This window comes from Echiichthys vipera (assembly GCF_963691815.1).
Source record: "Echiichthys vipera genome assembly, chromosome: 15".
NCBI lineage: Eukaryota > Metazoa > Chordata > Actinopteri > Perciformes > Trachinidae > Echiichthys > Echiichthys vipera.
The window spans coordinates 1,544,446-1,565,984 of NC_139840.1; the positions used below are offsets into that span (position 1 = coordinate 1,544,446).

General features: G+C 43.8%; 3 protein-coding genes across 4 annotated transcripts in view; 2 read left to right on the top strand and 1 right to left on the bottom strand.

Moving 5' to 3' along the window:
* Positions 1-498: 498 nt before the first annotated feature.
* Positions 499-13,365, top strand: tmem71 (transmembrane protein 71). Of its 2 annotated transcripts, none has more exons than XM_083928322.1 (11): positions 499-651; positions 3,377-3,423; positions 5,524-5,576; positions 6,825-6,870; positions 8,370-8,579; positions 9,473-9,750; positions 10,766-10,957; positions 11,062-11,128; positions 11,992-12,053; positions 12,182-12,231; positions 12,326-13,365. In XM_083928322.1, exons 3-11 carry the CDS (start codon positions 5,546-5,548, stop codon positions 12,347-12,349), a joined length of 960 nt encoding a protein of 319 aa, XP_083784448.1. In that variant the 5' UTR covers positions 499-651; positions 3,377-3,423; positions 5,524-5,545; the 3' UTR covers positions 12,350-13,365. The 2 variants fall into 2 exon arrangements, with proteins under 2 accessions (XP_083784448.1, XP_083784449.1); XM_083928323.1 differs by having other exon boundaries at positions 3,386-3,423.
* A 3,647-nt stretch (positions 13,366-17,012) lies between these two features.
* dnaaf11 (dynein axonemal assembly factor 11) overlaps positions 17,013-21,539 on the top strand; it is a gene marked incomplete at its 3' end in the record, with an annotated part of 46,491 nt that continues 41,964 nt past the window's right edge. Inside the window, exon 1 of the mRNA XM_083928565.1 lies at positions 17,013-17,047. The remainder of the gene's footprint in view (positions 17,048-21,539) is intronic.
* LOC310957493 (uncharacterized protein) lies at positions 17,018-20,453 on the bottom strand. Its single transcript, XM_083928073.1, has 4 exons — positions 20,005-20,453; positions 19,269-19,357; positions 19,063-19,180; positions 17,018-18,325 (listed from the first exon to the last, which is right to left on the bottom strand). The coding sequence occupies exons 1-4, from the start codon at positions 20,342-20,344 to the stop codon at positions 17,490-17,492; spliced, it is 1,383 nt and encodes a 460-aa protein (XP_083784199.1). The 5' UTR covers positions 20,345-20,453; the 3' UTR covers positions 17,018-17,489.

The following is a 21,539-nucleotide window of genomic DNA, read 5'->3' on the forward strand; positions in this document are numbered from 1 at the left end:
TTTAGTCATTTTGCATCTTTTTGTGGTGGTTTTGCATCTATTTTTAGTCATTTTGCATCTTTTTGTGCTGGTTTTGCATCTATTTTAAGTCATTTTGCATCTTTTTGTGCTGGTTTTGCATCTATTTTTATTCATTTTGCATCTTTTTGTGGTGGTTTTGCATCTATTTTTAGTCATTTTGCATCTTTTTGTGCTGGTTTTGCATCTATTTTAAGTCATTTTGCATCTTTTTGTGCTGGTTTTGCATCTATTTTTAGTCATTTTGCATCTTTTTGTGCTGGTTTTGCATCTATTTTAAGTCATTTTGCATCTTTTTGTGCTGGTTTTGCATCTATTTTTAGTCATTTTGCATCTTTTTGTGGTTTTGCATCTATTTTTAGTCATTTTGCATCTTTTTGTGGTTTGCATCTATTTTTCGTGCTTTTACTTTGAAAGCCCTGACCGGACCCTGTATGGCTCTGTGTTTTACTTTGACAGGTGTTTCCGGTGTGTGGGCGAGGTCCGGTGGCAGCTGCGGAGCTTCAGATCAACACTTTCCAACACGAACGCGACATTTGAACCAAATCGCATCAGAAGAAGATTCAAAGGTGGATTTGACCTGAGGAGCTTTTATTTTCCACAGCAGCAGGAAACTCCCGAGGACCCAGAGCCGTGAGTTCACTTCCGCCCCCTTCTTTCTCTCTTTGTCTGCAGATTCTGAAAAAAGGAAACAAGAAAACATGAAAACATGAAAAACAGAAACAAACAGGCGGCGCTTTGTTAAAGAGCGGAAATCACCTCCTTCTTTAATGTGTTTACCGCAAAGAGCAGATTTATTATTGTCAGAATTCTGTTTATTATTATTAATAAGTCTGATAATAACACGCAGGAGGACTGAGACAGACTTTATTATGGAGATATTAAGTGTTAACTTATATTAATTATTATTGTTGCAGCTTCAAACAGAGACTGAGCCGCTGTGTGAACAATGTGAAGGACTCAACTATCTAAAGAACCATACAATAATCATAATATACATTAATAATAATCATAATCATAATATACATTAATAATAATATACAATAATCATAATAATAATCATAATAATCATATTAATATACAATAACACAAGACGAAGCATTGATAACGATGTGAAATTGCTTCAAAGTGAGAGAAAAACTTCACTTCTGACAAACTTCAACACTTAGTTTGAATATTTTAGGATTATTAAATATTATTATAATATTATTATCAGATTAGTGTCAAAACAGAGCATCACAGATACTTTTAGCATCTTTTTTTAGTCATTTTGCATCTTTTTTGAGTCATTTTGCATCTTTTTTGAGTCATTTTGCATCTTTTTTGAGTCATTTTGCATCTTTTTGAGTCATTTTGCATCTTTTTTGAGTCATTTTGCATCTTTTTTTGAGTCATTTTGCATCTTTTTTGAGTCATTTTGCATCTTTTTTAATCACTTTGCATCTTTTTTGAGTCATTTTGCATCTTTTTTTAATCATTTTGCATCTTTTTTTAGTCAATTTGCATCTTTTTTTAGTCATTTTGCATCTTTTTGAGTCATTTTGCATCTTTTTTAATCATTTTGCATCTTTTTTGAGTCATTTTGCATCTTTTGAGTCATTTTGCATCTTTTTTGAGTCATTTTGCATCTTTTTTTGGTGGTTTTGCATCTATTTATCAGAGTATTTTGAAGATGGAGCATCATAAAAACAGAAAGTTGCTTTAAAACAACATTTTACAGAAGAATTAATAAGAAAAAAAGACTTTGTGTGTGTGTCTGTGTGTGTGTGTGTGTGTGTGTGTGTGTGTGTGTGTGTGTGTGTGTGTGTGTGTGTGTGTGTGTGTGTGTGTGTGTGTGTGTGTGTGTGTGTGTGTGTGAGTGTGTGTGTGTGTGTGTGAGATGGTTTGATCCATCCTTGTGTTTCCTGTTACGCGTTTTCCTCCAGCATCAGCAGCTCCATCACAGACACACTGCTGCTGCTGCTGCTGCAAAGCATGCTGGGAAACCGAGGGTGGAAGAGCCCATTGTGACACATATGTGGGGGGGGTTAAATAAATTAAATAAATTAAATAAATGTTCATTAATACGGAGGAGAGAAAAATGAACCCATAGGTAAATGATGATATTTTGTGTCATAAATGCACCAAAATAATATTATTAAAAATAAAAGATTCTTTAGTTTCTGTTTTTCTAAAAGCAACAAAACTATTTATTATTTGTGTTTTCTGCACTTTAACTCATATTTCTCTGATATTCTTGTTTTATTTTTTATTTAATTTATTTCATTGTTTTCATTTTTGATGTAAATTTTATTTTAAGTTTTTCTTTCCGATGTTTTTAATTTTAATTTGTTTCATGTGAAGAATTTTGAATTAATGAGCTAAACACAAAAACTTTACTTCTGTTATAATAAATTCATATCTTAAAATAATGAATTAATATCTTTTAATAATGAATTAATATTTTAAATAATGAATTAATACATTTTAATAAAGATTAGTTATCTTTAAATAATTATCAAATATCCTTAAATAATGATTAAATATCTTTAAATCATCACTTCATATATTTAAATAATAAATTAATATCCTTAAACAATGACTTAATATCTTAAAATCTAAATTATTATATTTAAATAATGAATTATTTTCCTAATAAGGAACAAAAAATGTACTAGTTTTTTCAAAATAAGAGCATTTCTCAGTGTTTCTGTTTCCTCTTTTGTCAGAACTTTAAACAAAGACAGAAGAACGACGTGTGTGTGTGTGTGTGTGTGTGTGTGTGCGTGTGTGCGTGTGTGTGTGTGTGTGTGTGCGTGTGTGCGTGTGTGTGTGTGTATGTGTGTGTGCGTGTGTGCGTGTGTGTGTGTGTGTGTGTGCGTGTGTGCGTGTGTGTATGTGTGTGTGCGTGTGTGCGTGTGTGTGTGTGTGTGTGTGTGTGTGTGTGTGTTCGTGTGTGTGTTCGTGTGTGTGTGTGTGCGTGTGTGTGTGTGTGTGTGTGTGTGTGTGTGTGTGTGTGTGTGTGTGTGTGTGTGTGTGTGTGTGTGTGTGTGTGTGTGTGTGTGTGTACTCATAACTTGTTTCTTCACGTGCACATGAGTGAAAATGTTCTCGTCTCTTTGGGGAGACTCTGCGGTGTTTGACCCCGGGGTCGCTGTGGCGTCTCCATGACAACGACACGTCTGTGTGTGTGAGAGTTTCCTCCAGCAGACGCAGAGTTAACAGGAAGCGTGAGCTCACTGTGTGTGTGTGTGTGTGTGTGTGTGCGTGTGCGTGTGCGTGTGCGTGTGTGTGTGTGTGTGTGTGTGTGTGTGTGTGTGTGTGTGTGTGTGTGTGTGTGTGTGTGTGTGTGTGTGTGTGTGTGTGTGTGTGTCTGCAGCTGCTGCAGGATGGAGCTGAAGAACCGACATTGACGCCAGTGTGGAGGTAAAAACACACTCTGTACAAACTTCCTGCTCTTCTGATTGTGTTTAAATGTTGTGATGGCCGCGCTCCTTCTTACGTTGTTGACATGCTCACTGAGTACACACCAGTGAGATCCCTTAGATCAGCAGCTGAAGAGCTCCTCACTATAGATATAGATATATATATATAGATATAGTGAGGAGCTCATGGTGCTTTAAGTCACTATGGTCCGGCACACGAACGACGCTCTGCTACGACAGAGTCTTCTTTTAAAAGTACCGTATTCTCCGCACTACAGGAGCACCTGAAAACCTTCACATGTCTCAGTGCTCCTTATAACGCGGTGCTCCTTATATATGGACCAATATTGAGCCACAACAGGTCTCCAACTACGGTGAGCAGCCGCCGACTCTATTTTCCCCGTAGAAGAAGTAACGCGCGGTGCATGTTGAGATATACGACTGCGTGAAGCGTGCCGTTTCATTTCCATGTGTGTGTTTGTGTAAAGAGCCCAAAATGGCTCCTGTTAAGAGACACGCTTACGACGCAGAGTTTACACTCAAGGCCATTAGTCACGCAGTAGAACACGGGAACAGAGCAGCAGCCAGACAGTTTAACATGAACCAATCAATGGTGCCGAAGTGGAGGAAGCAACAAGACGACCTCCCCTGACTGTTGTGGTGACGTTCCCTTTAGCACAGCTCCATCTAATGGATGCAGAACGTAACCCCAGCCTCCACTGTAGCGTCTGTTCTATGCTCCTTATAATATGGAAGAGTAGAAGGAAGAGGAGAAAGAAGAAGAGGAGGAGGAGGAGGAAGAGGAGTAGGAGGTAGAGGAGGAAGAGGTGGAGGAGGAGGAGGAAGAGGAGGAGGAGGAGGAATAGGAGGAGGAAGAGGAAAAGGAGGAGGAAGAGGAGGGAGGAGGGAGAGGAGGAAGAGGAGGAGGAGGAAGAGGAGGAGGATTAGGAGGAGGAGGGAGAGGGGGAAGAGGGAGAAGCAGGAGGAAGAGGAAGAGGAAGAGGAGGAGGGCGAGGAGGAGGAGGAGGAGGTGGAGGAGGGAGAGGAGGAGGAGGAGGAGGAGGAGGAATAGGAGGAGGAAGAGGAGGAGGATTAGGAGGAGGAAAAGGAGGAGGAGGAGGAGGAGGAGGAGGAGGAGGGAGAGGAGGAAGAGGAGGAGGAGGAAGAGGAGGAGGAGGAAGAGGAGGAGCAGGAGGAGGAAGATCAGCTCTGCATAAGTCAGCACAGAGCTGATCACAGGAGGAAGTGGCTGAGAAGAGCTTTTATTTTGGAGGGTCTCTAAAACATCCTGCTGCAGTTGACTCTTTATTCTTCTCCTCTGTTTCTCCTGAATGAGAGCGTTCACAGTAAAAAAGCTCGTGAGGATGTGATTGTGTTTAAAAACCTGAAAGAACGTCGTCACGGCGACACGTCGTCACGGCGACACGTCGACGTCTGAACAGGACAGAAAACAGACTAAAGGTCATTCTGTCGGATTGTTCTGGATCATGAGTTTGTTCTGTTTCCTTCTCATGGAGCAGAATTAAAGAACAAAGCATTAAAACCTGATTTAATCTGAAATATTATTTGTTATTGTTCAGAATTTGACTGAAAATCCATCGCGACGCTTCGACAAAAGCTTTTATTTTGTGAAGAACAGGTGAAATAAAGATAAAGAGGTGCTGGAAAAGTGCAGAAACTTTGTGTTTTATGTCACAGAACATCGTTTATGTGTCTTTGTGTTGAGCTCCGTCGTGCTGAAAAGGTCAAAGGTCGTCTCATCTCGGCAACTGTGCATCAAGTTGCTTCAGTTTCTTTTTGTCTAAGTTGGAAAGTACCACATGGGGCTCCATCAGGCGGCTGCTCCCTCTGATTGGAGGGTCCAAAAGCAGCTGACCTCCAGGAGCGGCTCTGATTGGACGCTTTTAAAGTGACGCTGAAAGACTCGGTTTCCTCTGATGTTGTTTATGTTTGTTTATGTTTGTTTCTGTTTGTCTGTCTGATGTCGACAAAGAGGGTTTTAATTTTTTCCCTGGGGAAGTGAAAGAGAAATAAATAATAATAATAAATAAATAAATCAATGATCTGCTGACGTCTCAAATCTCTGTAACTTTCTCACCAGGGTCGAGTTCCTGCAGACAAACATGGATCTGTTCTTCTCTGGAGCCGTTACAAGTAGGTCACACACACACACACACACACACACACACACACACACACACACACACACACACACACACACACACACACACAGCTACAGAGGAACACTAAACCTCAAAGGGCCTCAAACAGTCATTCTGTGTCTCGTTGTTGTGTTGAGTTTGTGTCGTTTTTCTTTTCTTTGTGTCTTTTGGTTAGTTTTTGTTCTTTTTACATTGATTTTGAGTCTTTTTTCTGCTCCTTGTTGTTGTTTTGCATTCATTTGTTGTTGTTTAGGATCCATTTACAGTTTATTTTGCTTCTGTTTGGACTCATTTTTGTGCTTTTGACGTCCCATTTTTTGTTGTTTTGCATCTTTATGGAGTCACTTTGCATGTTTTTACTAATTTCTTGTCTTCTTTGAGTCTCTTTTTGTCCTTTTTACATTGATTTTGAGTCTTTTTACTGCTCCTTGTTGTTGTTTTGCATCTATTTGTTGATGTTTAGGATCCATTTTTTTGTCATTTTGTCTCTTTTGGAGCATTTTTGTGCTTTTGACGTCCTGTTTTTTGTTGTTTTGCACCTTTTTGTAGTAATTTTGCATGTTTTTACTAATTTTTTGTCTTCTTAGTGTCGTTTGTGTCCTTTTTACATTTAGTTTGAGTCTTTTTGCTGCTCCTTGTTGTTGTTTTGCATTCATTTGTTGTTGTTTAGGATCCATTTTTAGTTCCTTTTGAATGTTGTAGTTGTTTTGCATCTATTTTTAGTTATTTTACTTTTCTTTGTCTCTTTTGGAGCATTTGTGTCCTTTTACATTGATTTTGAGTCTATTTGCTGCTCGTTGTTGTTGTTTTGCATGTATTAGTTATTGTTTAGGATCCATTTACAGTTTATTTTGCTTCTGTTTGGACTCATTTTGTCTCTTTTGGAGCATTTTTGTGCTTTTGACGTCCCATTTTTTGTTGTTTTGCATCTTTTTGCATGTTTTTACTAATTTCTTGTCTCTTTCGGTTCATTTCTGTCCTTCTTACATTGATTTTGAGTCTTTGTGTGTCTTGTTTCCGTCCTTTTGTGTGTGTGTGACTGTTAAAGTCTCTAGTTGTGTAACTTTGATGACTTTGCTGCTGGTGCGTCACTGATCTCACAAACATGTGGACAAAGAGCGTCCGTGCGTCACATCGGCTCGTGCACAACAGGAATGTTCTCCACGCTGATAAAAGTCTTTCTTTAGAAACAGACGAGTGTGTGTTTGTCCTTTAACTGCTCTTCGTCTCCGTTCCTCAGGTTCTCCGGTCAAACGGCGGCTGCGGGCCGACGCCGCCTGTCACAGGTAGAGACGCACGGATCAAAGAGCACGGGCGTAGATTGGGGGGGGGGGGTTCAGGGGACATGGCCCCCAAATATTTGGATGAGGTGGAAAACCCGCCCCCCAAAAGAGACTAAATAAACATTCAGATGGCTCAAAACATGTTAATGTCCTAGCAAAAAACATATTTTGCATCTATTTTTAGTCATTTAGCATCTTTTTGTGGTGGTTTTGCATCTATTTTTAGTCATTTTGCATCTTTTTGTGGTGGTTTTGCATCTATTTTTAGTCATTTTGCATCTTTTTGTGGTGGTTTTGCATCTATTTTTAGTCATTTTGCATCTTTTTGTGCTGGTTTTGAATCTATTTATAGTCATTTTGCATCTTTTTGTGGTGGTTTTGAATCTATTTTTAGTCATTCTGCATCTTTTTGTGGTGGTTTTGCATCTATTTTTAGTCATTTTGCATCTTTTTGTGCTGGTTTTGCATCTGTTTTTAGTCATTTTGCATCTTTTTGTGCTGGTTTTGCATCTATTTTGAGTCATTTTGCATCTTTTTGTGGTGGTTTTGCATCTGTTTTTAGTCATTTTGCATCTTTTTGTGGTGGTTTTGAATCTATTTTTAGTCATTTTGCATCTTTTTGTGGTGGTTTTGCATCTATTTTTAGTCATTTAGCATCTTTTTGTGGTGGTTTTGCATCTATTTTTAGTCATTTTGCATCTTTTTGTGCTGGTTTTGCATCTGTTTTTAGTCATTTTGCATCTTTTTGTGGTGGTTTTGCATCTATTTTTAGTCATTTTGCATCTTTTTGTGGTGGTTTTGCATCAATTTTTAGTCATTCTGCATCTTTTTGTGGTGGTTTTGCATCTATTTTTAGTCATTTTGCATCTTTTTGTGCTGGTTTTGCATCTGTTTTTAGTCATTTTGCATCTTTTTGTGCTGGTTTTGCATCTGTTTTTAGTCATTTTGCATCTTTTTGTGGTGGTTTTGAATCTATTTTTAGTCATTTTGCATCTTTTTGTGGTGGTTTTGCATCTATTTTTAGTCATTTAGCATCTTTTTGTGGTGGTTTTGCATCTATTTTTAGTCATTTTGCATCTTTTTGTGCTGGTTTTGCATCTGTTTTTAGTCATTTTGCATCTTTTTGTGGTGGTTTTGCATCTATTTTTAGTCATTTTGCATCTTTTTGTGGTGGTTTTGCATCTATTTTTAGTCATTTTGCATCTTTTTGCGGTTGTCGCCATAAATTGAAGCAGGAAAAGCTCAAATTGTTGCATAAAAAGTCTGTTGTACCTGCTGAAAATCATTTAAAGGGACAGTACAACCAGTAACAGACGTGATGGAGCTGAATCACGCGTGTGTTGGTGTAAACAGAGACACGTTGACCCGGGTTCAGTCGGGTTTCACAGCGCGTTGACGTCTTAATGTTTCAGATATTATTTTATTTTTATGATATTTTTAATGAAGCTGAATCTTGCAGCTGAGTGACGGCTGTTCTAACGTCCCGTCCGTCTCCCCCTCAGCCTCGACCGCTCGCTCCTCTCTCCCGACTCCTCGTACGTCTGTTACTCGTCCGTGGACGGCGGTGATCCGTGCTCCTGCCGCCGCTCGCCGCGCCTCCTCACCAACGGATACTACAGCGTCACAGAGGACAGCTTCTCCTGGGACGACCACGGCAACGTGTCGCTGACGCCCTGCAAGAGCACCGTGTCCTACAAGGAGAACCTGGTCCGGTGAGAGCAGCTCTGCAGACTCTCGCACTTTCAGAACCGTTCAGGGGTGAAAAACATCATTAATGAGGGAAATATTCATTACATTCTCTACATTTAAAGGCAGAGCAGGGTGAAGATTATTTCATATTTCAATAACGATATAAATCAGGATACAGAGATGATGACAGAGGTGTTAAATGAGCACAAGTACAAACAGAACGACCTAAATCACGACAAAGACAAAGATATTTAGTCATTTTGCACCTTTTTGTGGTGCTTTTGCATCTATTTTTAGTCATTTTGCATCTTTTTGTGCTGGTTTTGCATCTGTTTTTAGTAATTTTGCACCTTTTTGTGGTGCTTTTGCATCTATTTTTAGTCATTTTGCATCTTTTTGTGCTGGTTTTGCATCTATTTTTAGTCATTTTGCATCTTTTTGTAGTGGTTTTGCATCTATTTTTAGTCATTTTGCATCTTTTTGTGTTGGTTTTGCATCTATTTTTAGTCATTTTGCCTCTTTTTGCACTTTTTTTTATAAATCAAAAACATGGAAAAACGTGAGAGGATTTCGTCTCTTGACGTTTATTTAATGGACAAATATAAAATATTGTTATTTTGATAATTTAACACTTTAAAAATGGAGCGTTTATGAAAAAAGAAACAATTACATTTAAAAAACTCAGATGTAAAAACTTTATAAGGTAAATTGTTGCAGCTTCAGTTCAAAGTTATAAAATATAAAGAAAGAAAATAAAGAATCTGAGCTGATGAAGAAGCTGTCGCACTGATGTAACGACGACAGAGAAGCAGACTGGAGAACACGAGGTGCCACAGACTCAGACTCTGAACAGGACTGAGACGCCTCAGAGACGAGGGGCGGGTCCAGATCCTCCTCACACTGTTTCTGCTCTCAGGGTTTTCCGGAGGAGGCGGCGTCCTCGCGGCGCTCTGGCTCGACTGCTGAGCGACGTGACGGAGAGCTGCCAGTCCTGGCTCGACCACAAGGTCTTCAGAGGCGTCTTCGGGACAGGACAGAACCAAAACCAGGTCCAAGACCAGGACCAGGACCGGGACCAGGACCAGGACTGGCTCAGGACCAGGACCAGCGCGGACGGCCCGACCTCGGCGGAGGGGACGGCGTGGTCCGTGTTCAACAGCACGGAGCTGGAGGAGAGCTGCAGCTTCACTTACGGTGAGGATCCACGTCACGCCTCCTTTATTCAGTCCTGCAGAAACACAACGACCCGCGGTTCAACTCCACGAGCAACACACACTACATCCATTTATTAAAGTTCATTCAACAAACCAGGAGCAGCGTAGGCTGCTGCAGAGGGTGAGTAGTTAGTGGCGTAGTGGGCTGAACCGACCACAGACAATCATCACCTTTTTGATCATCGCTTCCATCGCAGGTAGCAGCCGAGGCGGCTAGCTAACTGAAGCTAACTGAAGCTAACCCCCGGCTCAGCCTACTCTGCTGTTGGACGTAATGCTAATGCTAATGCTAACAGGGGTCTGAGGCTTTGAAATAACAGGAAGTGAGTCGTTGTGTTGCAGTGAGATCAGACAGACAGGGATTTAACCTCTGAAGCCGTACAGGTGCTTCTTCTTCTTCTTCTTCTTCTCCTTCGTCTTCTTCTTCTTCTTCTTCTTCAGATCAGACGCCTAACGGCACGTCGTTGCCACCCACAGGTCAGAGTTAAATCTGTTATATTAGATCCATGGGAACAGTTTGGTTTCCTGCAGCGATGGCTTCTTCGTTGAGTCCCTGGATGTTTCACGGAGATCTTCGATGACGCTCACCGCAATCTCAACGCTGATTGGCTGTCGCCGCACAGCTTCAGGCGCTGGAAAAGTTCACATTTTTCAACTTCAATCTGCATACGCGATGAAGCCTCCGTCGCATTGCTCCGAACGCGTCGCCCGAAGAACATCGTGTCACGTTGCGTAATTTACGTTGATTTGAACGTCAGCGCGACGCTTTCATCGCCTCCATCTCTTCTGGTGTGAACGCACGGTTAAAGATCACAAGATGATTCCAGGGACGAGAAAGAAAAACTCTGGATTCGTCCTGAATCATCGCAGACTTTAACTTCCTGTGTCTCATGTTTCTAATGAAGGCGGAGAACGGTCACTTCCTGTTTAAAGGGCTTCGACGTCTGACCCTGTGAGTCCCTGAAAACACGTTTCTGTACGTTTGTCTCTTTCAGACCACACCGAGGCCCCGCCCCCTCCTGACAAAGTGGCCCCGCCCCCGAAGATGCTCATCCAGGAGGAGATTTGTTCTGAGATCTGTCAATCAAAGGAGTGCTTCACCCAGTCGCTGGGCGGCCTCTCTGAAGTCCCGCCCCCCTCCCTGTTCTACCCCAGCAGCTGCTGTCAGGCCGCACCTGAGCGCCCAGGTGAGTCGCTCCTTCATCAGCTTCTCTTCTTTCAAAGAGTCTTTTAAGACGAAAGTCTGAGAAGTCGTGTTTCCTTTAATGTTTCTCATGTTTTTGTGTTTCAGGGTTAACGATGAAGGCCCTTCTCCTCCTCATCTTCACCGTCTTCATCGTCACGGCGCTTTACTCCGGGTATTTACATAATTTACTTCTGTTGACACCTGTTCACACCTGCTGACACCTGTTGACTCCTGTTGACTCATGTTGACACCTGTTGACACCTGTTGACACCTGTTGACACCTGTTGACTCCTGTTGACACCTGTTGACACCTGTTGACTCCTGTTCACACCTGTTGACTCCCGTTGACTCCCGTTGACTCCCGTTGACTCCCGTTCACACCTGTTCACACCTGTTCACACCTGCTGACTCCTGTTCACACCTGTTCACACCCGGTTACACCTGTTGACTCCCGATGACACCTGTTCACACCTGCTGACACCTGTTGACTCCTGCTGACTCCTGTTGACTCCTGTTGACTCCTGTTGACACCTGTTGACACCCGTTGACACCTGTTCACACCTGTTGACACCTGCTGACTCCTGTTGACTCCTGTTGACTCCTGTTGACACCTGTTGACACCCGTTGACACCTGTTCACACCTGTTGACTCCTGTTGACTCCTGTTGACACCTGTTGACACCTGTTGACACCTGTTGACACCTGCTGACTCCTGTTGACTCCTGTTCACACCTGTTTACACCTGTTCACACCTGTTGACACCTGTTAACACCTGTTGACTCCCGTTGACACCTGTTGACTCCTGTTGACACCCGTTGACGCCTGTTCACACCTGTTGACACCTGTTGACACCTGTTGACACCTGTTGACTCCTGTTGACACCTGTTGACACCTGTTCACACCTGTTGACACCTGTTCACACCTGATGACACCAGTTGACTCCTGTTCACACCTGTTCACACCCGTTCACACCCGTTCACACCTGTTGACACCTGTTCACACCTGTTCACACCTGTCGACTCTTTCCTCCCTGCAGGTGTCTTCTGTGGAGCGCGGCCGTCTCAACGACCACATTCCTGATGATCACAACCTTCATGTGTAAGTATCGTTGCTGATTAACCTTAAAAACGCACGGGGTCGTCATGGAAACACGCTGACATTTTAGAGTAGGTTAGTATGTAAGTAGGTTTTGTTTTGTGCTAAAACACGTCCGACTTCTCTTCCAGTCGTGACGAGGTCGGGGCCGACGGGCGAGTGGAGGAGGGCGAAGACGGAGGTGAGTCAGAAATCGAACACGCGCGCTTCTCTTCACGTTCGTCGACCGAGAAACAAACAATAACAAAAGCTTTTAACGGTTCTGTGTTTTTCAGGATATCACGTCCGGGAACGAGTAGAAGACGTTCCTGCGGCGGTGAAACTGGAAGAGTGGAAGGAGGTCGGACGGGACTCAGTAGAAATACGCGACATTAGCGGTTAGCATGTTACACTTAAAGTCACCGTGAGCTCCGGAGAAGGTTTGACAGCGACGCCTGGTGGAGGGAGGCTTCCACTGCAACTGAGAACTCTCTGAACGTCAACTGAAAAGACTTTTAAACGAACCTTTGAAACGCGGCAGAATGAACACGACGAAGCGTCCGGGCGGTCGACGCTCGGGCGGTCTACGCTCGGGCGGGCGATGCTCGGGCGGGCGATGCTCGGGCGCTGACTTCTGCCCGTCAAACGTGTCTCCGACGTCAGGTTTGGAGCAAAAAAAGAGAAGCTGAACGAGGTTTTTGTTGTTAAATATATTGAAGGAGCTCACGAACGCCGTTTCACAGGTCGCTGTAGTTTAGCTTTAACACGTAAAGGAAGTATATCGAACATAAACACCTCCATGTACCTGATGTATTTCTGAAAGCCAAGTGTTTCTTCTAGTGTTGGTGGTTGAGCTTGGCTTTTTTTGAGCTGTCCCAAAGTGACCAAACTCAGATTCAGGAAACTCTCCTTCAAAATAAGAGCTGAGTGTCAAGTTCTAGTTCGTCTACAGGAAGACGGGCGCCATTTTGTGTCTCCTGAGTGAACCGAAGGAAGAGTTTGACTCCAAAATGAGCAAAGAAACAGTGGCTTTTTCAAGTTTAGTGAAACAGCGTCACCCGGTATCGAACACGGAACCTCAGGGGAACGATGAAAACTTCTGGTGCGAGTTTCACATCAATCGCATCAATTTCTGCGAAGATACGCTTTAAAGCGCCGGCAGGGGGAAAGATTCCACTTAAAGCTGCATTCTCTCTAATGTCCAGCAGGAGGAGACTCCACTTAAAGCTGCATTCTCTCTAATGTCCAGCAGGAGGAGACTCCACTTAAAGCTGCATTCTCTCTAATGTCCAGCAGGAGGAGACTCCACTTAAAGCTGCATTCTCTCTAATGTCCAGCAGGAGGAGACTCCACTTAAAGCTGCATTCTCTCTAATGTCCAGCAGGAGGAGACTCCACTTAAAGCTGCATTCTCTCTAATGTCCAGCAGGAGGAGACTCCACTTAAAGCTGCATTCTCTCTAATGTCCAGCAGGAGGAGACTCCACTTAAAGCTGCATTCTCTCTAATGTCCAGCAGGAGGAGAATCCACTTAAAGCTGCATTTTCTCTCATGTCCAGCAGGAGGAGACTCCACTTAAAGCTGCATTCTCTCTAATGTCCAGCAGGAGGAGACTCCACTTAAAGCTGCATTATTTCTAATGTCCAGCAGGGGGAGACTCCACTTAAAGCTGCATTCTCTCTAATGTCCAGCAGGAGGAGACTCCACTTAAAGCTGCATTCTCTCTAATGTCCAGCAGGAGGAGACTCCACTTAAAGCTGCATTCTCTCTAATGTCCAGCAGGAGGAGACTCCACTTAAAGCTGAGCAGCAGGTTTTGATCGACCCGTGTTTTAAACATGAAATCGTGACGTTCGTCATTCTGGAGTCGAACTCTTCAGCCGTTAAAGTGCCTTTTATCCTCCAGCAGCCGGGGATTCAGACAAATACAGGGAAGTGTTTTAAACCCAAACCTTAAACCGACACGTTTCGCTCTTATTTTGAAACTCTGTGAGGAAGCAAAAGTTCCAGTGTTTTGGGATCAGAGAGAGAATCTCTGGAGTCACGACGAAGGAAAATTGCTCCTTTGCGTCGTAAAGTATGAATAAAAAAGTACTTTGTGAGTTTATAAACTTTTTCCAAGTCAAATCACGTTTGGGCCTCAAACTACGCCAAGACCCTCAGAGCAGAGAGGAGCTGTTCACACGAACCGACTCTCTGAGAGGGAAACTTCACTGTTTTAAACGTTTGTATTGTAAAAATGTGCTGAGTCAGTGATCTTTGTTACTAAGGGCGCACTCTCACTGTCCATCCGTACTGTGCCAAAACCGGTTTTTCGGGTCAAGCCTCGTGCGTTTGACCAGTGTGAGTGCAACCGTACCACGTCTAGGAGCGGCACGTTTGGGAGAGGTGGGCTTTAGTAAAGCACGTTTGCACGTGTACGAGCACGAGCGTGCGCACGTGTACGAGCACGAGCGTGCGCACGTGTACGCTGAAACCTTCAGATGAGCAACGACTGAGCACAGATATTTGATTTCCCACTGACTGCACGTGTGGAAAATGTGAAACTCTGCACTTATTATATCTTCAAAGCAACTGGACTTGGTTATTTGTCTAGGAAGATGTTTCGCCCCCTGGACCAGGACCAGGACCAGGCTGGGACTGGACCAGGACCAGGAGCAGGACCAGGACCAGGCTGGGACTGGACCAGGACCAGGACCAGGACCAAGCCTGGTCCAACTATGTGGTGTGAGATCCAGGTATTTAACCTCTCACAGGTCGATGATGTCACTGGAACCCTTTGTGCTCCAAGTGCCTGGTCCTGGTCCTGGTCCTGGACCAGCACTAACTAAGTCCAGACCAACTTCCCACCAACGACTGTCTCTCTAACGACGGTCGTTGGAGTCCACCAATGGCCTCCTGTCGTGGGCACTTGGAGCACAAAGGGTTCCAGTGACATCATCGACCTGTGAGAGGTTAAATACCTGGATCTCCACATCAGTTAGTTGGACCAGCCCCAGCCTGGTCCTGGTCCTGGTCCTGGTCCTGTTCCTGGTCCTGGTCCTGGTCCAGCCTGGTCCTGGTCCTGGTCCTGGTCCTGGTCCTGGTCCAGTCCCAGCCTGGTCCTGGTCCTGGTCCTGGTCAGATGGGGATAACGATGATCTGGACACATTCACAGGCACTTATTATTATTATTTTATTCCTCTATTTATCCTTTTTACTCCTCTGTGCTGTAGTCTGTGTTATTAAAGACTGAAAACATTAAACATTAAACATTAAACAGCGTGGAAACGAGATTTAACTCCAAACGTAAAGATTTAAATGCGTAAATGACGTAAAGTCCCAAACATCAGCATGAAGAGCAGCTGCTCGCTCCTGTTTGGGATTAAGTTTCACAGTTTTTAAAGTTTCAGTGAAAATGTTTTCGTTTGATGTGAAGTTCAAATTAAAGTTTCCTCCTGTTTTAAAGACAGAGACACTTTCTGTGTTTCACTTTGTTTATTTGTTAAAATAACGAACAAACTTTAAAGGGTTTAAATCCTGAAAGTGTCCGAAAAAGATTTAAACTGTAAAAGTGAATAAAAAGATTCAAACACAGTGTTTTTCAGATGCTTTTTAAAAGAGGCAGTTTATTAAAAAGTTATGCATTTAACCGACTCCACCTGCACACGGACGTGATGAGAGGGAGGAGGGGAAGCTCTCTGATTGGCCCACAGGCTGCAGGCCCCGCCCACATGCTTCAGGCCCCGCCCACAGGCGTGCAGGACAGGAAGTGATGAGTGGAAACACCTGGTGAGCTCCTCAGGCCACACTGAAGCTGCTGCAGCCTCCTGAGCAGGTGAGTGCACGGCTCCTCTAACGCACGGCCGGGTTTAATGTTTGTCAGAGTTTTTATAAACAAAGAAACAGAATTTTATTAAATATAATTCAACAAATAAGACAAAAACCACGACTCACCGGGTCCTGAGCGCGACCGCGGACGAGGGACGTGAACCCGGCTGCAGGTTGATTCTTGGAGCAGCTCGGAGGTTTGAGCGCGCGTCGTTTACGCCGCAGAAACACATGAAACTGCACTTTAATCACTAATTATCATTATATAAAAGTATAATAAGTGTGAGTTACATTAAGTGGATCAGCTGCCTGAACATCAGTAAGGTGTTGGTTTATTGTGTGTTTTTGTTTATTTGCATAAATTCAGGAAGTGACACGTTCTGTTTAAGACACGCGATGATGAAAGGGGCGGGGCATACGTGAGAGGACTTAAAAACGGCACAAATAATGTTCAATACTTGTGATTTTCAAAATAAAAGCATCAAGGCAAAATGTGTAAAGTGTAAATTATGAAATGGATTTAGAAAGGATGTGCGTGTGCGCCCGTCTGTCCGTGTCCCCTGGTTTTTGATCCAGATGTTCGTTGATTTTGCAGCTGGAGACCAAAGATGAGCTGAAAGAGTCTTAAAATAAATATAATATACGCGTTTCTCTGCTTTTACATCAGTGACTTTTGTGCGTTCAGCGTTCGTCCGTGATGAAACACGTTTTTAGGCTTTTTAGTGCAGAAAAGTTCTGTATTATGTTTCATATTAACTATAAAAAGTCTGTTTTTAAGTCACGTAAAAGTGCCGACTCACACCTGTGTCTTTATAAAGAGACGACGTGTTCGTTCCTGTTTAATAATATTATTGTCTAATGTATCTCACCTGTTCAATATAAATATATGTTTATATATGTGACGTTTAATTGAATGTGTTTCATAATCACAGATCTTCAGTTAAATAATCAAAGGATCGACTGATGTCAGATACAAACGAACTGTTTTCTCCCTCAGTTCATAGAAAAACTACACAACGAGTCTGAAAAAAAAGACATTTATTGAGTTTAAAAAAGGCGTCTGCAGCGACGCGGAGCTTCCTGTGGACGCTGCTTCCTGTGGACGCTGCTTCCTGTGGACGCTGCTTCCTGTGGACGCTGCTTCCTGTGGACGCCGTCTGTGAGCGATGACGAGAGGAAACGGCGCCGCAGCAGCCGAACATGTGAAACACGTAAAAACACACAAACATCACTGACACTAACTTTGTACGACTCTTAGTTCTCAAAGTCAGAAGATTAGAGGCAGAGTTTTACTCATTTAGCAGTTAGTGTGCTAACAAGGAGTTAGCGTGCTAACAAGGAGTAAGCGTGCTAACAAGGAGTAAGCGTGCTAACAAGGAGTTAGCGTGCTAACAAGGAGTTAGCGTGCTATCAGGGCGTTAGCGTGCTAACAAGGAGTACAAGCCAATCACAGTCAGGGAGGAAATAACCGTGTTGCTGCTGTGACTCGTCGCTGCTGTGACTCGTCGCTGTGACTCGTTGCTGACTCATTGCTGTGACTCGTCGCTGTGAAAAGAGTTCCTGACGGAGACGAGAGGCGTCTCTCTCTCACGCGCTCGTTCATGTTCCCGCCCCTCGCTCCGTTCTCTCCGTGTTTCCCGTTCGTCTGACTCGTCACTGAAACGCCGGCGCGAAGCGTTTCTCGGCGGCGTGCACGGTGACGTGGCGCCGCAGGTGGCTGCCGGAGATGAAGGTCTTGCCGCAGAAGGAGCACCTGAACTGTTTGCAGTCGGTGTGCACGCTCATGTGCACCTTCAGCGAGCCCGACTGGGCGAAGCGCTTCCCGCAGTGCAGGCAGCCGTAGCGCTTCTCGCCCGTGTGGACGCTCTGGTGGCGCTTCAGGTTGCTGGAGTCGGAGAAGCGTTTGCCGCAGAGCGCGCACACGAACGGCTTCTCGCCCGTGTGGACCCTCATGTGGGTCTTCAGGTTCTTCAGGCACGCCAGCGTCTTACCGCAGCACGTGCAGACGAACGTCCTGCCCCCGCCGTCCTCCCTGACGACGCCGTCCTGAAGCCTCCACCGGTCCCTTCGAACGAAAGCGCCGGCTCTCTCCGGCGGCTCTTTCCTCGCGGGGCGCCGCGTCTCGTCCGCGGGCCGCTGGTGCTGACTCGCCTCGCAGACGGGGAAAGGGAAGCCGCCGCCGCCGCCCGAGTCAGACGCAGCTGAAATACTCACGCCGGTGTTCAACGCGTACGAGCAGCCGGGATCCTCCCCCAAAGCATTCTGGGTAGTGAGGGGGCCGCGCTGCAGCTGGGGATCGAACATCAGGCGGTCGTACCCGCTGGCGTCCGGCCTCTGAGCGGCGTTGAGGGTCTGTGGGACGGACGCCGACGTGGAGCTGACCTCCCCGATCACCCACGCCTGAGACGGGCCGTCGGGCTCCTCTGCTGCTTCCTGTTTGGGCAGCGGGGGCGGGGCTTCTGTCTCCGTGGAGACGGGACCAAAGTCTCCTGGAGAGAAAGAAAAGCAGAAGATGATTTTTCACGTTTACGGAAAAAACATTTGTTTAATAAAATAAAATTCATAAAAATATTCACACCTCGGTGATTTCTAGTTCTAATATTTTTATTTTCTATTTTATGTTTAAATAAATAAATAAAGAATAAAAATTTGTAAAATAAAATTAAAAAATAATTTTTAAAAAATCATATTTTTATTCTTTCTAGTTCTAATATTTTTATTTAATATGTTTAAATAAATAAATAATTTAAAAAATAATAAAATATATCTTTAGGCTTTCTAGTTGTGTAATAGTTTTATTTTCTATTTTATGTTTAAATAAATAAATAATTAGAAAAAATAATTATAATAATATAAAATATTCATAAATGTTTAGGCTTTCTAGTTGTTTAATATTTTTATTTTATATGTTTAAATAAATTAATAAAAGAATAAAAATTCAGAAAATAAAATAAAAAATCAGAAAATATTAAAATATCTTTGGGCTTTTTAGTCGTTTCATATATTTATTTTCTGTCTGACGTTTATTTTATTTTTACATGTTTTAAATAATAAAAATATATAATTAGAAGATGAGTCTTTAACTGAACATCGACCTTTGACCTCTTCACTCCTCTGGTGCGTGGGCGCGCTTGGCGGCCATTTTGTTTCCTGGTGCCGTAGCTCGGTCTGTCGGGTCGGTGTCGCTTAAATAACGTCCAGAACGATCCAGGATCAGGGTTCTTACCGTCCTGCAGGGGCCGGGTCCAGGGCTCGGGCCCGCTCCAGGGCTCGTCCTCGGCCTCCACTTTGATCACGGCGCCCGGCGCTGCGGTCAGTGCCACAGTCGGCTCTCCTGCAGCAGGCTGAGAGGGAACGGACGGAGTCAGAATAATACTAATAATAATAATAATAATAATAATAATGGCGCTGGAGGAGGAAGCGTCCACTCACCGGGCCCCGGGCGGCGTCCTGTCCCGGCCCTGAGGAGGGGGCGGGCTCTCGGCACCGCAGAGCCTCCTGATTGGACGGCAGCGCCTCACCTGCAGCAGGTGAGTCACAGCGTTAGAGGCTCTGACACGTTGATATAAATATAATAAAAATATGATTTTAATTCACTTTAAATCACGTTCAAAGAGTTTAAACGACTAAAAATTATATTCCAGAGCCGTTTGTTGTGACAAATGCAGATTAAACATTTAAATTCAATAATTCATAAAAATAAATAAAAATGAATAAAAATATTCTCTCGCGCTTTCTAGTTTTGTAATGTTTTTATTTTCTGCTTTTTGTTTTATTTTTTCATGTTTTAAAATAAAATACTTAATAAATAAAATCAATAATAAGAAATTAAAAGATAAAATAAAATACTCACATCAATACAATAAATCTAAGATGTAAAGAAATAAACAAATAATAAATGAAATAAACTAAAATCAATAAAAATAAATCTAAAATAAAAATAAATAAACAAATGATACATGTTAAAGAATCAATAAAATTAGAATCAATAAATATAAATAGTATATAAAATAAACAAAATACATGTTAAAAATTAGATAAAAAAACTAAAAACAATAAAAATAAAAAATGAATCAAATAAAAAATAAACAAAAACACTAAAATAAAAATAAATGTAAAATAATAATATTAAATAACGGATGAAGGCTCCGGTGGGAGCGGCGCTCACCTCCGGGGCTCCCGCTCCTCCTCCGCTGATGAGCTGGCGGCGGCGGCGGCGGCAGCTGCGGCAGCGGCAGCGACTGTCGCGGTGGACGCGGCAGCGGTGGACGCGGCAGCGGTGCGGCGGCGGCGGCGGCGGCCCTCAGCGCGGCCCCCCGGGCGGCCCGCAGCTCCGTGAGCCGCAGCTTTCTCCGCAGCGCCTCGTTCTCCTTGCGGCTCCGGTTGAGCTCCAGCTGCAGCACCGAGTACCCGCTGTCCACGAGCTCACAGATCTCCGCCACCGCCGTGTTCGCCAACACCTCCACGATGGAGGCCAGCTGCGCGTGCAGGGCCGCGGCCGGAGACATGTTCGAGACCCGCCGCGTGCGTGCGTGCGTGCGTGCGTGCGTGCGTTTAACGGGGCGGCCAGGTGAGCGAGGACACACGCGCGTTCACCTGAATGTAAACAGCCTCGAGACCAACCCGGAAGTGATGGGGGAAAATGGACTGGAGACGCGCCGCACTGCGCATGTGCAAAGTGTCATTGGACATTAATCTAAAATATATAAAAAACAACTTTAATTTAGTGTTTTTCTTAAATTTTTAAATCCTGTGTGATTCTTTTTACTCAGAGCATTAAATATAAATATTATCACAATCATTTTAATATTTAGGTTTTATTTTATTGCAATAATAACATGTTTTTATATTTTAAAAAATATATATTTTGAGAAAACATTGCTTGTTTTTTTTTATTCCTGGCTTTGAAGCTTTTTTTGGGCACTTTTGAATTCCAGCAGACCAGGAAATGTAATAGTTTGGTCCTGTGTGAATATCTGGTTAGTGTGTTCATGAAGCGACATCATGAATTATCCCAGTGACTCGTTTTTGAAGAACGGTTGTAAAGAGCTTTAGGGCGCACTCCCACTGTGCCTCCGCACCGTGCCAGAACAGGTTCCACAGCTAAAGTCTGGTTCCTTTGACCAGTGTGAGTGCAACCGTACCGCGTCTAGGAGCGGCACGCTTTCCGTCCACGGCCCGTTTGGGAGAGGTGGGCTTTAGTAAAGCACGTTTGCACGTGTACGAGCACGAGCGTGCGCACGTGTACGAGCACGAGGCCTACGGCGGTTCTGAGGTCATTTCCTGTGCGCCTGTTGGGACGTAGAAAAAAGAAGGAGGGACCATGCGCGGACATTTCAAACAATGGCGGTGAAAGGTTCACGTTGGTGTGATGCGGAGGTGGAGTGTTTACTGCAGATTTGGTCGATGAAAAGATTCAAAAACAGTCGACAAGACGCACAAAAACTCCGAGGTCTACGGAAAGATCTGGAAACAAAGCCACGCATCGCCATGACGTCATCAATGCGTGTGACGTGTTACGGCGTGATGACGTATAGGCAGCAAGAAGCATTCTTCGAGGCCCAGGTAGTGTGAGTACAAACGGGCCTGGAGGGGGGGACAAGGACCCTAAAGCACGGGGCACGGGACGGAGGCACAGTGGGAGGGGGCCCTTAGAAAGCGTTTCCCCAGGTCTCTGAACAGGAAGAGAGGGAGGTGTTGATG

Excerpts from the sequence above, each read along its gene's own strand:
- tmem71 (XM_083928322.1), top strand. The coding sequence starts at position 5,546 with ATGGATCTGTTCTTCTCTGGAGCCGTTACAA. Across the intron at positions 8,580-9,472 it reads TACAAGGAGAACCTGGTCCG|GGTTTTCCGGAGGAGGCGGC; the intron begins GTGAGAGCAGCT and ends TTCTGCTCTCAG. Across the intron at positions 12,054-12,181 it reads GATGATCACAACCTTCATGT|TCGTGACGAGGTCGGGGCCG; the intron begins GTAAGTATCGTT and ends CTTCTCTTCCAG.
- LOC310957493 (XM_083928073.1), bottom strand. The coding sequence starts at position 20,344 with ATGTCTCCGGCCGCGGCCCTGCACGCGCAGCTGGCCTCCATCGTGGAG. Across the intron at positions 19,181-19,268 it reads AGGACGCCGCCCGGGGCCCG|CCTGCTGCAGGAGAGCCGAC; the intron begins GTGAGTGGACGC and ends GTTCCCTCTCAG. Across the intron at positions 18,326-19,062 it reads GACCCGGCCCCTGCAGGACG|GAGACTTTGGTCCCGTCTCC; the intron begins GTAAGAACCCTG and ends CTTTCTCTCCAG.